The 13,830-nt window shown below is 36.1% G+C and overlaps 1 protein-coding gene across 1 annotated transcript in view; it reads right to left on the reverse strand.

Moving 5' to 3' along the window:
• Positions 1 to 13,830, reverse strand: part of exoc4 (exocyst complex component 4) — a 143,264-nt gene that overhangs the window by 42,824 nt on the left and 86,610 nt on the right. The window contains exon 11 of the mRNA XM_051107798.1: positions 4,827 to 5,046. Within this exon, the coding sequence (XP_050963755.1) occupies positions 4,827 to 5,046 (220 nt within the window). The remainder of the gene's footprint in view (positions 1 to 4,826; positions 5,047 to 13,830) is intronic.

Genomic DNA, 13,830 nt, shown 5'->3' on the forward strand with positions numbered 1-13,830 from the left:
GAATTGTAAGTTTATTTCTCAGAACTGCAAGTTCAGCTCATAATTCTGACTTCTAACTCATAATTGCAAGTTTACATCTTACAAATCTGAGAACAAAAGTCAGCATTAGGAGTTTGTGTTGCAATTCTCAGAAAAAAAGTCAGAATTATCAGATAAAAAAATCTCAATTACCAGAAACAGGCTTAAAAAAAACAGTCGCACTTTTTTATTTTAAAGTTAAGTTTTTTACCTTAATATTTATATTTTATTTCATCTCAATTATTTCAAAAACAAATTATTTTTAACATTTTTAGTGAACACAACACTCATAGTTACAAAATATACTTACATTTGCATTAGTCAGTGCATATGAATAACAATATAAACATTAACCAAACACCAATTTTCAATATTTTGTTCCACCAGCACTAGCCAAAATCAAGTGTGTGAGCATTTTTGTAAAAGGTGTCTGGACACGTGGCCCCTGTTAGCAGCACCGTAGATCCTTTGGTCGAGAAGATTAATAGAGCCAATCTCCAAACAAGCTGCACAGTGACCCCCTCAAAACATTTCTAATGAAATGAATCAATCAGTGGGCCCAGGACCTCCAGATAGCATCACTGGAACAAATCCGCAAAGAGAAAGAACCGGAGAGGAGTTTAAGGCCGAGAGCAGGCAGAACACAGATAGCCAGGCCTTGATATCACTGGCCTTGTTGTCATACCAGACCGAGTGAGGACAGCCAACTCCAGTTTCCGGCACAGGAGTGCTGATAGCAGGGGCTGTTTATATTTGAGCGAGTCCTGTGCTTGAAACTGTGACCGGTAATGCTAATGCAGTAACACCTCTCTCTGCCAGAGCACATGGCTGTCAGCTCTAATATGTGCCATTCTCATTCTCAACTTTTCATTACACAGAAAAATTATACTGTTTTTAATTAAGTTTGACAATTCAACTAAATGTCTGCTCTCCATTAAAGAGATAAGTTTACAGAAGGAAAAGGTGACACTGGGTTATGGCAAAAAGTTGGTCAGCTTTAAAAACGCTGACAGCAACACATAAAAATCTGTCCTGAGTGTTCCTTCTTTGCAGTACTGTAAGTAAATGGGAGTGGGTGTTTGTGTGTGTGTGTTAACATGGTTCCTGATGGCAAAGAGCAGTATATTTAATGTTGTGAAACTAAAAGAAAACCCCCTTTCCCCACGGATCAATGCTCCACTTCTCCCAGGCTGATTTCTCATAAAACACCTGCTGTAACATCCGAGCCATGGCACCTGGAATACACCGACATGCACCCATAAACACACACCCACATCTCTCTGTCATCATTTCCTTGACCACAGGAGAGCACTACTTTAAGCACCATTTGCCTTCTCCATTTGGTCTACAATGCATCACAGAGGCAATAGACAATCTGGAGAGAAGCCTCACTCAACTTCATGGCTTCTTACAGGATGAATGGCTGTTCAATTTGAAAGGAGGGTCAATTTTAGTCTCATACCTTCTCACCGGCGTGCTTTATTAAACGCTGCGAGCTGTAAAACTAAACTTTAGGTTCATACTCCTAAAATAACTTCAGATGTGAAGTTGAAGCTGTCAGAAACATACTTTTCAGTCTTTTACAATATTACTCCTTTCAAGAGTTCTTTCAAAAACATTAAAGGAATAGCTCACCCAAAAATGAAAATTATCCCATGATTTACTCATCCAACAAGCCATCCTAGGTGTATAACTTTCTTCTTTCAAACAAATACAATTGGAGTGATATTAAAAAGGGTCCTGGTTCTTCCAAGTTTTATAATGGCAGTGAATGGCTGTTGAGATTTTGAAGTCCAATAAAGTGCATCCATCCATCATGTAAAGTACTCCACATGGCTCCGGAAGGTTAATAAAGGCCTTCTGAAGCAAAGCGATGCATTTGTGTAAGAAAAATATCCATATTTAAAACACTATAATCAGCATTCTCTAGCTTACACTAACTGTCACGTTCACATAGTGTAAGCTCCGGAAAGTATATGCTAGTCTCATAAGAACCAAGTTTTGTTTACAGCAAAGGAAAACAACGTTAAGATTCACACCCATTCACTGCCATTATATATATAATATAAGCTTGGAAGCTTGGATATTTTTTAATATAACTCCAATTGTATTCGTTTGAAAGAAGAAAGTGATATACATCTAAGGTGGCTTGAGGGTGAGTAAATCATGGGGTAATTTTCATTTTTGGGTGAACTATCCCTTTGACAAGCGAAGTTTATAGGTGGTAAAGATACGTAGAAGCAGTATTAATTAGGATATTAGCCTAATATTTCACCTACCTGACTGGAAATGATAAGAACAAACACGAATGTTGTCAAGATTCTTGCTCTGGAAATCCTGGTTTAGTTTCGCCAACCACAAACGCCTTTTGTTCCTCAGACAGTTTTTTGCGCTCTTCTTCTCGATTTGTTATAACTTTTGGCAGTCTGTAGTACTCTAAATGTTTTTTCCTGGTCTGACCGATTACTACAGCCCATAACATGACAATAATTGATCATTTTCAGCAGCAATAATCAGCAAAATATGATTTTTTTTTCAGTTCAGTGGGATTGTTTACATTCGGTGCCGCCAATATGACTGATTGATGATGCGTCGTGAAAACACTCTACAGTTATTTTTCATACAAAAAAGCATCGATTCACTTCAGAAGGCCTTTATTAACTCCCTGAGGCGGGTAGAGTACTTTTTATGATGGATGGATGCACTTTTTTGGGCTTTAAAGTCACAACAGCCATTCACTGCCATTATAAAGTTTGGAAAAGCCAGAACATTTTTTAATATAACTTTGATTGTATTCGTCTGAAAGAAGAAAGTCGTATACATTTCAGATGGCTTGAGGGTGAGCAAATCATTTTTTGGGTGAGCTATCCCTTTAAAATGTTCTGTCAGTTTTGCATTTAAAACTAATAAACTTGCTTGAAATTGAACAGGCCATTTGGTGAGTAAAATTTTATTCACTTATTAAAGCCAAATTTCCCCCACATTTGGTGCTTGGCAAATGTTAATTTTGGCCCCTGATGCAGATGGATGTGAAGCAAATGCTTTGCGAATGTAGTGCTCTACGAAGTTGAAAATCAACAGGCACTCTGCGAACTCTGTGCACACGTCTGAGAACACAAACAACTTCACGCACTCATACAGCTCTTCATAAGGGGCTTCATTAAAGTGCCTCTGAAGAGCAAACTCTCTCGTTCTTTCAGTACTTCTCTCTAACGCACACAGACCACGACCCAGGATATGGTTCTACAAGAGTACAAAGCAAAAGGCCGGAATGGGATGTGCCGTGCGAGCTGTCAGGAGCAAAGCTGCGGCACCTTTGATTGAAGGTAATTAAAAAGAAAAAAATCCCAAACAAAAGAGCATTTTATGGAGCTCCCGCTATCCAGAGAGTCGCTCATTAGCCCAGCAGGGTAATTAGCAAGATGCCGCAGTCCTCGTTAAGGAGAAATCATAATCGTAAACAAATGGCTGTGTGCTTTTGGTGCCTTCCCCTCTGTAATGAACTGCCACTGTTCTCCAAATGAAAGCAATGCTAAGACGTACACACATGAACACACAACTTAGAGAGACTTGAGATGACAGGTCTCAGTTTAAAGAGTAAGGGGGCCCATAATGGCACTCATCTGAGTTATAACAGAGCGCTAAACTCATCACACTCAGCACAAGTGCATTCTTGCTCTCATATATTCTCAATGAGAGCTTCTCATGAGGTTAATTGACCAGATCATGGATTCAGAGAGCAGGAAGACATTGAAATAACTCAGTTGTACATGCACAATTGCACATGAATACACTCAGGAACAAACAGAAGCGTGCAGCTAAACATAGAACACAATATCTGGTAGGCAGCTTCTTTATGGCAGTACTAAAATAAAATAATAATAATAAAAAGGTAAAATATTTATAATAGTAAAATATCATATAATTAGTTTTAAATACCATAATATAAATACTATATGTTATAATGACTCTGTAATTTATAATCCTTAATATAATCTAATAACCTTAAAAGAACTGTATAGTAATATAACATAATACAATATATTAAAACAACTTCAAAAGTGACACTAAATAATCTTATATTTTAAAAACTGCATTATTTTTAATGTATATATATATATATATAACATAACCTTAAAAGTGATACTTAATCCTATATAATCAAAACTGCATAATATAATATAATGTAATATAATATCAAAACAGCACTAAATAATCCTTTATTTTAGCAAATATAGAAAAGATGAGAAGAGAGACAGCACTTGCTCCCTTAGCTGATGAACTAAGCACATCCAGTGGTCTCTATGGCAATAAAGATTGCACTTCCTGTGCTGCCAGGAAGCAGCCCTGGGTGAGATGGACAGCTGGCAGCTGGTCGCCACGACGCCGCGCTGTGTGTTATATAAGCTGCACTTAACTGCTGATTCCAGGTCAGCCAGGATCAAACACAATTTCAGCTCCAATTATGATGTAGGGTGATAGGGGGGGTAGGTGGCCTTTATCGGCACTCTCGGGAGAGTGAAGGAGAAGAGACGGGAAGAGAGAAAAATAACCTTCCCCCTCTGTGTAATTCAGAAGAGAAAACAATCAGACTGAGCTTTTGTACACTTGACCGGTAGGCAAATGCTGTTTGAACAGTTAGTCTAATAAATGGATCGACTAATGAAAGGGAAGGAGACCGGGAAGAAGCGAGGGAGAAAAAGAAAGCTGTATTACCTTTCCACATGTGCGTGTGAGAACCTATGCATTTTCTGAAAAATCCTTCAAAGAATACAAAAAAAAAAAAAAAAAAAAAAAAATCAAGATACCTGTAGAAGAGGTCTTTGAACGCCCAGGTTTTTCATGGTGTCAGCGCTGGCCAGGATCTTGAGCGGGTCCGAAACTTTGGTCACAGCCTCTATGTCCTTATTGGTCTCAGTGCGGACCTGGCTGAGGAACAGGTCGTTGATGTAGTAGGTGAGGAAGGTGCGTAGCTGACACTGCTTGGCCTGAGCTGGGCCCATACGGGACTCGATCTCCTGAATAAACCTGATGACAGACAGAACACAAAGCATTTTCATTAAATTATGGAGAAGAGGCATGTCTATGCAACTTTTGATGGAGTTTGCTTATGTCAGACCCGAGGCTTAGTCATTAAAACATTATGTAGTGGTGCTGATGTGGGAAATTTGGGTTAGAATCCAGTCTGCATTATGTCCCAATCACTTTCTGGCGTCTCTCCACTATTGTTTAATTTTGCACTTAATTTTAAAATTAAATTAAAATGTTCTTAATTATATTATTAGTATATAGCAGTATAAGATAAAAGTTGAAGAAAAAATATAATTTTAGATGTCAAAATCTTTTTCTATTCCAGGTTAAAATTAAAATTTTGAATCCCTGATTTTCAGTGTGGCCTCAGACTTGAAAAACACACACATAAGCACCATTTCTGGCTTTTAAGTACTGCACATACACCATGTGTGTCGGTGAGGGAACAAGACAGGTGTTGAGCAGGGACGGGCCGTTGCGTACGAGCAGACAGAGGCTCATAGATCAGCAGGAATGCTGATTTATCACTACGAGACTACAGCTGCACAACCCCCCGACTCTAAACACCTCCCTCAGCACTGCACAGCCAATTAGTCAACCCAGCAGAGGGGAGCCCATCCACACATGTGCACGTGAATGTGTGTGTTTGTTTGTGTGTGTGTGTGTGTGAGAGACATTAACAGTGAAAGCATGGCTCAGCCTTCAGTAAGCAACAACTTTACCACAGCATTTAGTAGAACACTGCCATTGCAAAAACTAAAAACAAAGAAGCTAATAAGAGAACATGCGGCCCCTGTGTCCATTAAAACTTTATATTTCTTTTTTTTTTTTTTTTTTTAAATCTTTTCACTATGTTTATTTAAAGAAGCAATGATCCATATTGGTTCTAGATCACTGATAATTAATATCACCTTGGTAACAATAAAAAAAAACATTGTAAGTATGCACTATATATCGGTACTATATCTGTTATGGGTCGATATTAGAGATTTTTAACTTTATGAATTAGCCGATACTGGATAGTTCATTCTGTATGCTTATTTCTCCAATGTGCATTTTTTTACATATAGATTTCCTTTTCTGTTACGTCATACTTACTTAAAGTTTATCCTGTTTTTCATAATTTCTGAGCTCATTAGCATATTTTATTGTCTCAGTGTTTATTAAAAAAAACACTAATGCATATGGGTTCTAGTTAAGTGATAAATAATATAACAATGGTGGCACTAAAAAAAAAGCATCAGTGTTAAATATGAACAATATATCGGTACTATATCGGTTGTTGGCCGATATTAGGGATTTTTCATTTAAAATATTAGCGGATATTGGATATTTAATTCTGTATGTTCATTTCTCCAAAGTGCATTCTTTTACATATAGATTTCCTTTTCTGTTATGTAATACTTAAAATTGACCTTGATTTTCATCATTTCTAATCTCATTAGCATATTTTATTATCTTACTGTTTTTATTATTTTATTATTGTTATTATTGTTATTATCTTATGTTTATTAACAAAAAAACAAAAAACAAAACACTAATGCATATAGGACCTAATTTTAAGTGATAAATAATATAACATTGGTAGCACAAAAAAGCATCAGTGTCAAATATGCACAATATATTGGTGCACCAAAAAGCCATTTACTGCTACCAGTCATAGTATGAAAAGAATTACATAATTATTGGCCAGAAGTGCCTACCTAACCGGTACAACAATTAATCAGCAACAATGACCATTTAGTCAACCTTAAATTTTTAAAATGAGGAAGTATAAACTTCCAGAAAGAGAAGTGGGGACAAATTGTATGGTGTAATTGAACTGTCCCAGTTTAAATTTGTTCTGTGTATCACATAATTCTGTAGCCGGGACTGTATATAATATATGGCAGGGCTTCTCAGGACCCTCTTGAATAATTTGGCACGGTTTCGAAACACAGACAAAGATAATAGCTCAATCTCCACTTCATTATGTCACCAATATAAATGTCCTCTATAAGAATTATTCACACCAGATGGTGTCTCTTACTTTCGCTCTCGCATGTCTAATAGACACACAGCAACACGTGCACACAGAGACACACAAATGCGTATCATGGGCGCAGCCTTCACATGATCACCTCGCTATGTTAATATTTCATTCCATAAGTCTGTCTGATCACTGGTCTTATGAGGTAAATGGAAGGTGACAGCTGCCATAAAGGCTCGTTGGCTCTCTCAGCTAATCAAGTTTTGCTTCATCCAAATTCAGAGGAGAAAAATGCAGCCCAGGACATTGTGAGCGTGACCATATTGACTGTGATGACAGAAGCGTGTGTTAAAGGATAACACACAGAGCAGCCTAAAAAAAGAACTGCAAGAAAAAAAAAAAAAAGAAAGATTGACTTTTGCCAAAAGATATTAAATATCATCCGTTCTTTAGTTTTTGTCACATTTGCCATCTTAGTTGTCATCTGGAAGCCTGCTTAAAGGGACAGTTCACCCAAAAATTAAAATTCTGTTATGTTGTTCCAAAACCATAAGACCTTCGTTCATCTTCAGAACACAAATTAAGATATTTTTGATGAAATCCGGAAGCTTGAAGATGAACAACATGAGCGTAAGTAATTAATGACAGAATTTTGATTTTTGGGTGAACTATCCCTTTAAATGCTAATCAAAGGAACTGCAGACACACTTAAAACTGTTCAACCTACTGGCCAAGAAGAAGTAAAACACTCTCTTTCTGTGTTTGATCTGCGGCACGCTGCATTAGGCAGGTGTGGAGAAGTTGGACGCTTCTCTCTGCAATTGCATATGATGTGTGAACAGCATGCGAGTGTGTAACCAGGCTTGACTGTGCTGAGAGATGTTTGAAAAGTCAAGAGTCAAGAGGAAGACTTGTTGGAGGATGGAAAAAGGAGAATGAGGACAGTTCAAAACTCAGTTTTCCCATTGTTACCAGATACCCTGCTGAGAACACAGCCATGCTGTTCAATATGAAAACAGTAGAAGAATCCATGCATAAATGCCAAATTTTCATCACTCACTTTTTTAAATATGAGTAGTAAACATAATGAATGAAACATACTTGAAGAGATAGTTTACCCAAAACTGGAAAATATTATCAATTACTCAACTCTCATGTTGTTCCAAACCCGTATGACCTTCATCTTCAGAACACAAATTGAGATATTTCTGATTAAATCCGAGAGCTTTCGGACCCTGCATAGACAGCAACACACTCGTTCAAGGTCCAGAAAGATGGCAAGGACATTGTTTAAATAGTCCATGTGACATAAGTTGTTCAACCATGGTGTTATGAAGCTACAAGAATACTTTTTGAACAAGAGAATACTACAAGAAAAAAAAATTCACGACAGAACCACGATGCATGCATGTGTATTCCAAAATGCAGCACATTCGGGTTCTACATCAGAACGGTGGCTCCTGTGTTTTCTTCGCGCACAGAAAAGTATTCTTGTAGCCTCATAACATTAAGTTAAACCACTGATGTCACATGGACTATTTTATCGATGTCCTTACTACCTTTTTGGGCCTTGAACGTGGTAGTTGTGTTGCTATGTAGAGTCAGAAAGTTCTCAGACTTCATCAAAAATATCTTAGTTTGTGTTTCAAAGATCTTACGGGTTAGGAACGATGGGTTTGGAATGAGGTTGAGTAATTAATGACAGAATGTTTGGGTAAACTATCCAGGTAAACAACATTTTTACTGCTTATGATAGATCAACTGCAGACGATAGACCATCTACAGACGAATGCAACAGTAATATCCTACAGCTGTATCCAAAGGTCACAGACAGCAAAAAGGCAACTGATTTGTGACTTTTTGTCACTATGATTGTACATTTCACATTCTGAAAATTCAATAAGGGACTACCAAAAAGTCTAATCATAAACCCCCAAAGTGTTTTAAAATTGGGACAAAATGTCTTAAAGCTCCAGAGCGCAACACACACAGCTGGACCTTCATCTCCACAGAGATACCACGAAGGCACCTTGGCAACTGCACAGCGTGGGCAATCCATGTCTGTGAAATCCTAATTAACAAGTCATAAATCAGTTTATACAGAAAGAAAGAACGAACGAAAGAAAGAAAGAAAAAACACTGTAACAGCAATTTTGTTGTGTTTACGAGTAAGCATAGGTGGGAAAAAACGGATGTGGGATCAGAGCAGGAACATTCACCATACTGAGCCCCCCTCAGAGCAGGATGAGATGTCTGTAAGCATAACTCACAGCTAATAAGGGGATTATGGCATGTAATCAGAGCTGGGCTCCTTTACGTTCTTCACTGAAATACAATTACTGCCGTGTGATCGGGACATAACCGTTCATTGACGGATGATCTTAATCCATCCGGGGATAACAGAAATGAAACACTATCAACATTTGATGAGGGTCCAGAGGACTAGGATAAATGATTATAACTCTACCGCGAATAAACAGAGGTTTTAGCCTGTGTGTGGTCACAAGATTCATTATTAACATTTCTCACACTCACGATTAGGAACATGAATAAATTCTAACCCTGAGTGTTTATCATAGATGTCCATTCTTGGGACCATTTTGAAAGCATCCACTCAATAACCAACCAGAACATCCTACTTTAGCAACTACAAAAAAAAAAAAACACTCAGGACACTTTAGCATATTTAAAACTTTATAAACCGTAATCTCTTCCGCTACAGGTGTTCAAAAGAGAGTGGCGCTCCAGCGGATGACGGATGTAGGCGTAGCATAAGCATAAGGAAAACTAGTCTCCTCTTGGTTTATATTAAAATCATCAATGCGTGTCAATGAGTTTGCCTACATCATCTGCTGGAATGCCACTCTCATGAACACGTGTACAATAGTTAGCGAAAGCTAGAGATTACATTAAGTTTTAAATATGGATATTTTTTGCTATTGATTCGCTTCAGAAGGCCTTTATTAACAACCTGAAGCAGTGTGGAGCACTTTTTTTTTATGATGGATGGATGCACATGATTTTGTGTCAAAATCTCAACAGCCATTCACTGTCATTATAAAGCTTGGACATTTTTTATGTAACTCTGACTGTATTCGTCTAAGCCTCTGGTGCTCCTTATTTGGGTCATACTTGTGGTCTTTACGGTCATAAGCATATGATGGTCATAAGTGAGTAAAATCAGTGTAACATATTTTTGTTTAACAATATATTTTTTCTTTTGTATTTTGAGAGAATTTCATGGTACTAATGCATATTTAATAATTATGATATAGTTTTCCCATTGAAAATAATACAAAACTATTTTTTCAAATATGTTCTATTACTTTTCAGTTATGGCAGTATTTCATGTTAAAATAGAGACAATGCCTTTAAAATCCAATTTTTAAAGCCAGATTAGTGCCATCTGGTTTAGCCCACAGATTCCCATATAGCTTTATATAAAAGGCCTATAAACTCTAATAGTTTTTAGACACAAATACTTATTTTTATTAAGTTGTGGGTTTGATGAACAGGAATGTTTTATCAGAGCTTAATCCTTCCGGGTCTGATCTGATTTCAACCTCTTACTTCAGTTTTCTGACTTGTTATGGCTATATGGTTATAGCCATACCAATTCTCTATAAAAAAGGCCTATAATTCTCAATTTTTTAGACAAATACTTATTTTTATTAAGTTGTGGGTTTGATTATATATTTAGACATTTTCAAAGACAACTTTTTGTAAAGGTTTAGATTTTTTTTGGTTTGAAAGGTTGATTTAAAGCGTCAGTTTTTTAATCATTATTACTACAGTCAAACCTGAACACAGAGAAAACATTTTGTTACACAAAACATTAAAATTTTATAAAAATATAACAAAAATTAACAGAAATGGTTTATCAGAGCTTAATCCTTCTGGGTCTGACCTGATTTCAACCTCTTATTTCAGTTTTCTGACTTGTTTGGTTATAGCCATACCAATTCATTTGAATGTGTACAATTGTGTGTGTGTGTGTGTGAGTGGATGTGACTGTTTTGCACTCTTGATGTTTTGGAGTGTAACCCCTTCCTTGCTGTCCGCTTTTTTTTACTGCACTGTAGTTGAATTATTGCTTTTATTTGCTATGTTACAGTCACACCAGTTCATGTGTGTGTGTGAATGGATGTGTTGGTTTTGCACTCTTGATGTTTTAGAGTTTCACCCCTTCATTAGTGTGAACATTTCTCTGCATTGTGGCAGATTTGCAGATTGTAAACACAAAAAAATGACTGAATTTTTGTGTTTTTGTCAATTTCCCATTCATTTCCTATGGTCGGTCATTTTTGACCGAAGACCACAAGTGCGACAATTTTTCTTACGACCACTTAGCCTGCTTGAATCAAGCCCTCAACTTGTTTGTGTGTTCACATTCCAAATACCATAAAAGTCACCAAGTTTCACACCTTTCCGATAAAGCTGTGATTTTTAAAATTCAAAACGACCGGTGAACTGTCCCTTTAACAGAAATGTAATTTCTGAACAAGTTCTTGGCTGGTCTCTACTGCAGTGGTTGGCTGAATTCACTGGCTCAAGTCTAAAGCAACTCATAGAATGTGTCTCCTCTAAATCAAAGCCTTCATCCTGACTCTCTCACAGACATACACAGACCGAGAAACATTGCACACACACTGAGTCCCAGTTTATTAGCGCCGACTGCCTCTGATTGCGCTCAACAGCATCTAATTAACTGTCATTAGAAAGCAGATGTCTGTGCCCAAGGCCTTCGCTGGATTATTGTGTGTAGAGCGCCCTGCCTGTGAATACACACACATACACATAGAAAATGGTACGTCAGCCATTTCCTGTACTTCTCTCCTCCAAACCAATTACAAGCTCAGTAATTAAACCACCCTTGTAGTATAAATATGTATTTGTGTAATATTGAAGATTATTGGACAAAAGGGTGAAGGAGGACATGAAGGATAGTGTAGCTGAGTCATTTTTAATAAGAGTAAAGTGCCCTGAGGTTTGCTGTCTGTCACCGGCTCAGCAGCTGGGCAGGTTGGCTTGTGTAATGGACATGCTGCAGTCTGGTGTAATATTCACTTCTGAAGACTGACAGAGAGCTTTATGTGATCTGAGAGAAAACGCTGAGGACATAAACAGAGTGCTCATGCTCAAAACACGTACAAGCCGTCAGACTCACCAGGTGTCATGGTTTCACAAACTTTTCTGCTTTTCTACTACATTTTTATATCTAGACATAAAAGTCTAAATTGATTTTAGGCTTAGTCGGTCCCTCAGGGAACAGTGCTTTTTAAAGTTTTAAATCTTTTTCCTTTGTGAGGTAAAATCTGTTCATTTAGTTTACATAATGTAAACACATTTTTTAAATATATGAATGTATATTAAAGATATTTGTTATGCTCACAAAGGCTAGTTGATCAAAAATACAGTAAAACAGAAATATTGTGACATTTAAACTTGTAATTTTAAATGACTGTTTTCTATTTTAATATATTTAAAATTTTAATTTATTCGTGTGATGATAAAGCTGAATTTTATTCCAATTGTAAGTGTCACGATTCTTCAGAAATCATTCTAATATGCTGATTTTGTGCACAAAAACATTTCTCATTATTATTATCATACATATTGTTGGAAACAATGTTGTTGCTGAATATTTTTGTGGTTAACATGATTATTATATTTTTATTTGAAGAACAGAAAGTTAAAAAAACTATTTTTTTTTTAGGTAAAAATCTTCTAAAAATCTTCCATGCTGAAGTATTAATTTAAAATAAAACTTAACTTACTTATTAAAACCCTTACTGACACAAACTTTTGAACGGTAGTGTATGTTCTGCATCAAATGGAGCAATTCAAGCTTGAAGCAACACTTACTGTAAATGCAAAGCAGCCCAAAATGAATTCAGAAAATCGTTATTGCGTTTAAAGCCAGTGGGAGTGCAACAGAACAGAACAAAATGCAAAATAAAATGCATTTGGTTGTAAAATTGTTACACTTGAAAAACAGTCCATCTAAAATAAAATAAAATAAAATAAAATAAAATAAAATAAAATAAAATAAAATAAAATAAAATAAAATAAAATAAAATAATTAAAAATTAAAAAATAAAAAATAAAACAAAAACACTGACAGACTTAATCACTGACTATTGCTGGACTGCATGCAATTATTAAATCTATATTCAATTATATGGACATAAAACAAACAATATACTGACATAAGCCAATTATTCATCTGCTATAATCATTTAATGTCTTTGAATTATCATAATTTGGTGGGTTTCTCTCAGTAAATATTTTTAGCAAATATGTACGATTAATTAACTGGCATAACGTAATTAATTTAATAAAACTTTTTAATTAAATGACAGTCCTAATGTTGTGATTTCACATCTGCCTCTCCAGCATGTTTTTTTTTTTTAATAATCAGATGTATTTTCATAGCACAACCAGAAGTGAAATAAAACTTGTAAGCCCAAACAACACAAACAAGATGAATAAAGACAACCTTTCTGTTTTATGGTCATTTTTTCCTTAATATAACCATAATATAACAAGTAGAGGATATGCGCCACAACGACAATGAGAAGTCACCTTTCAATGATCGTAAAAAATATTGCTGTGTGGGATGATTTTATAGAATTTATAGACTCTAATTAATTTAACAACATAATATTGCTTCAAAAGCAGGTTTTTAATAGCTGATGCCTCATCTCAATTACAAAGCCAATAACGTATTAGTAAAAAAGAGAGAGAGCGGGAGCATTTAATTCTGTAGGTTTCACATGGTTACATCTATGTAAGACTAAGAGCATGAAGAG

The sequence above is a fragment of the Labeo rohita genome, chromosome 4 (genome assembly GCF_022985175.1).
Source record: "Labeo rohita strain BAU-BD-2019 chromosome 4, IGBB_LRoh.1.0, whole genome shotgun sequence".
NCBI lineage: Eukaryota > Metazoa > Chordata > Actinopteri > Cypriniformes > Cyprinidae > Labeo > Labeo rohita.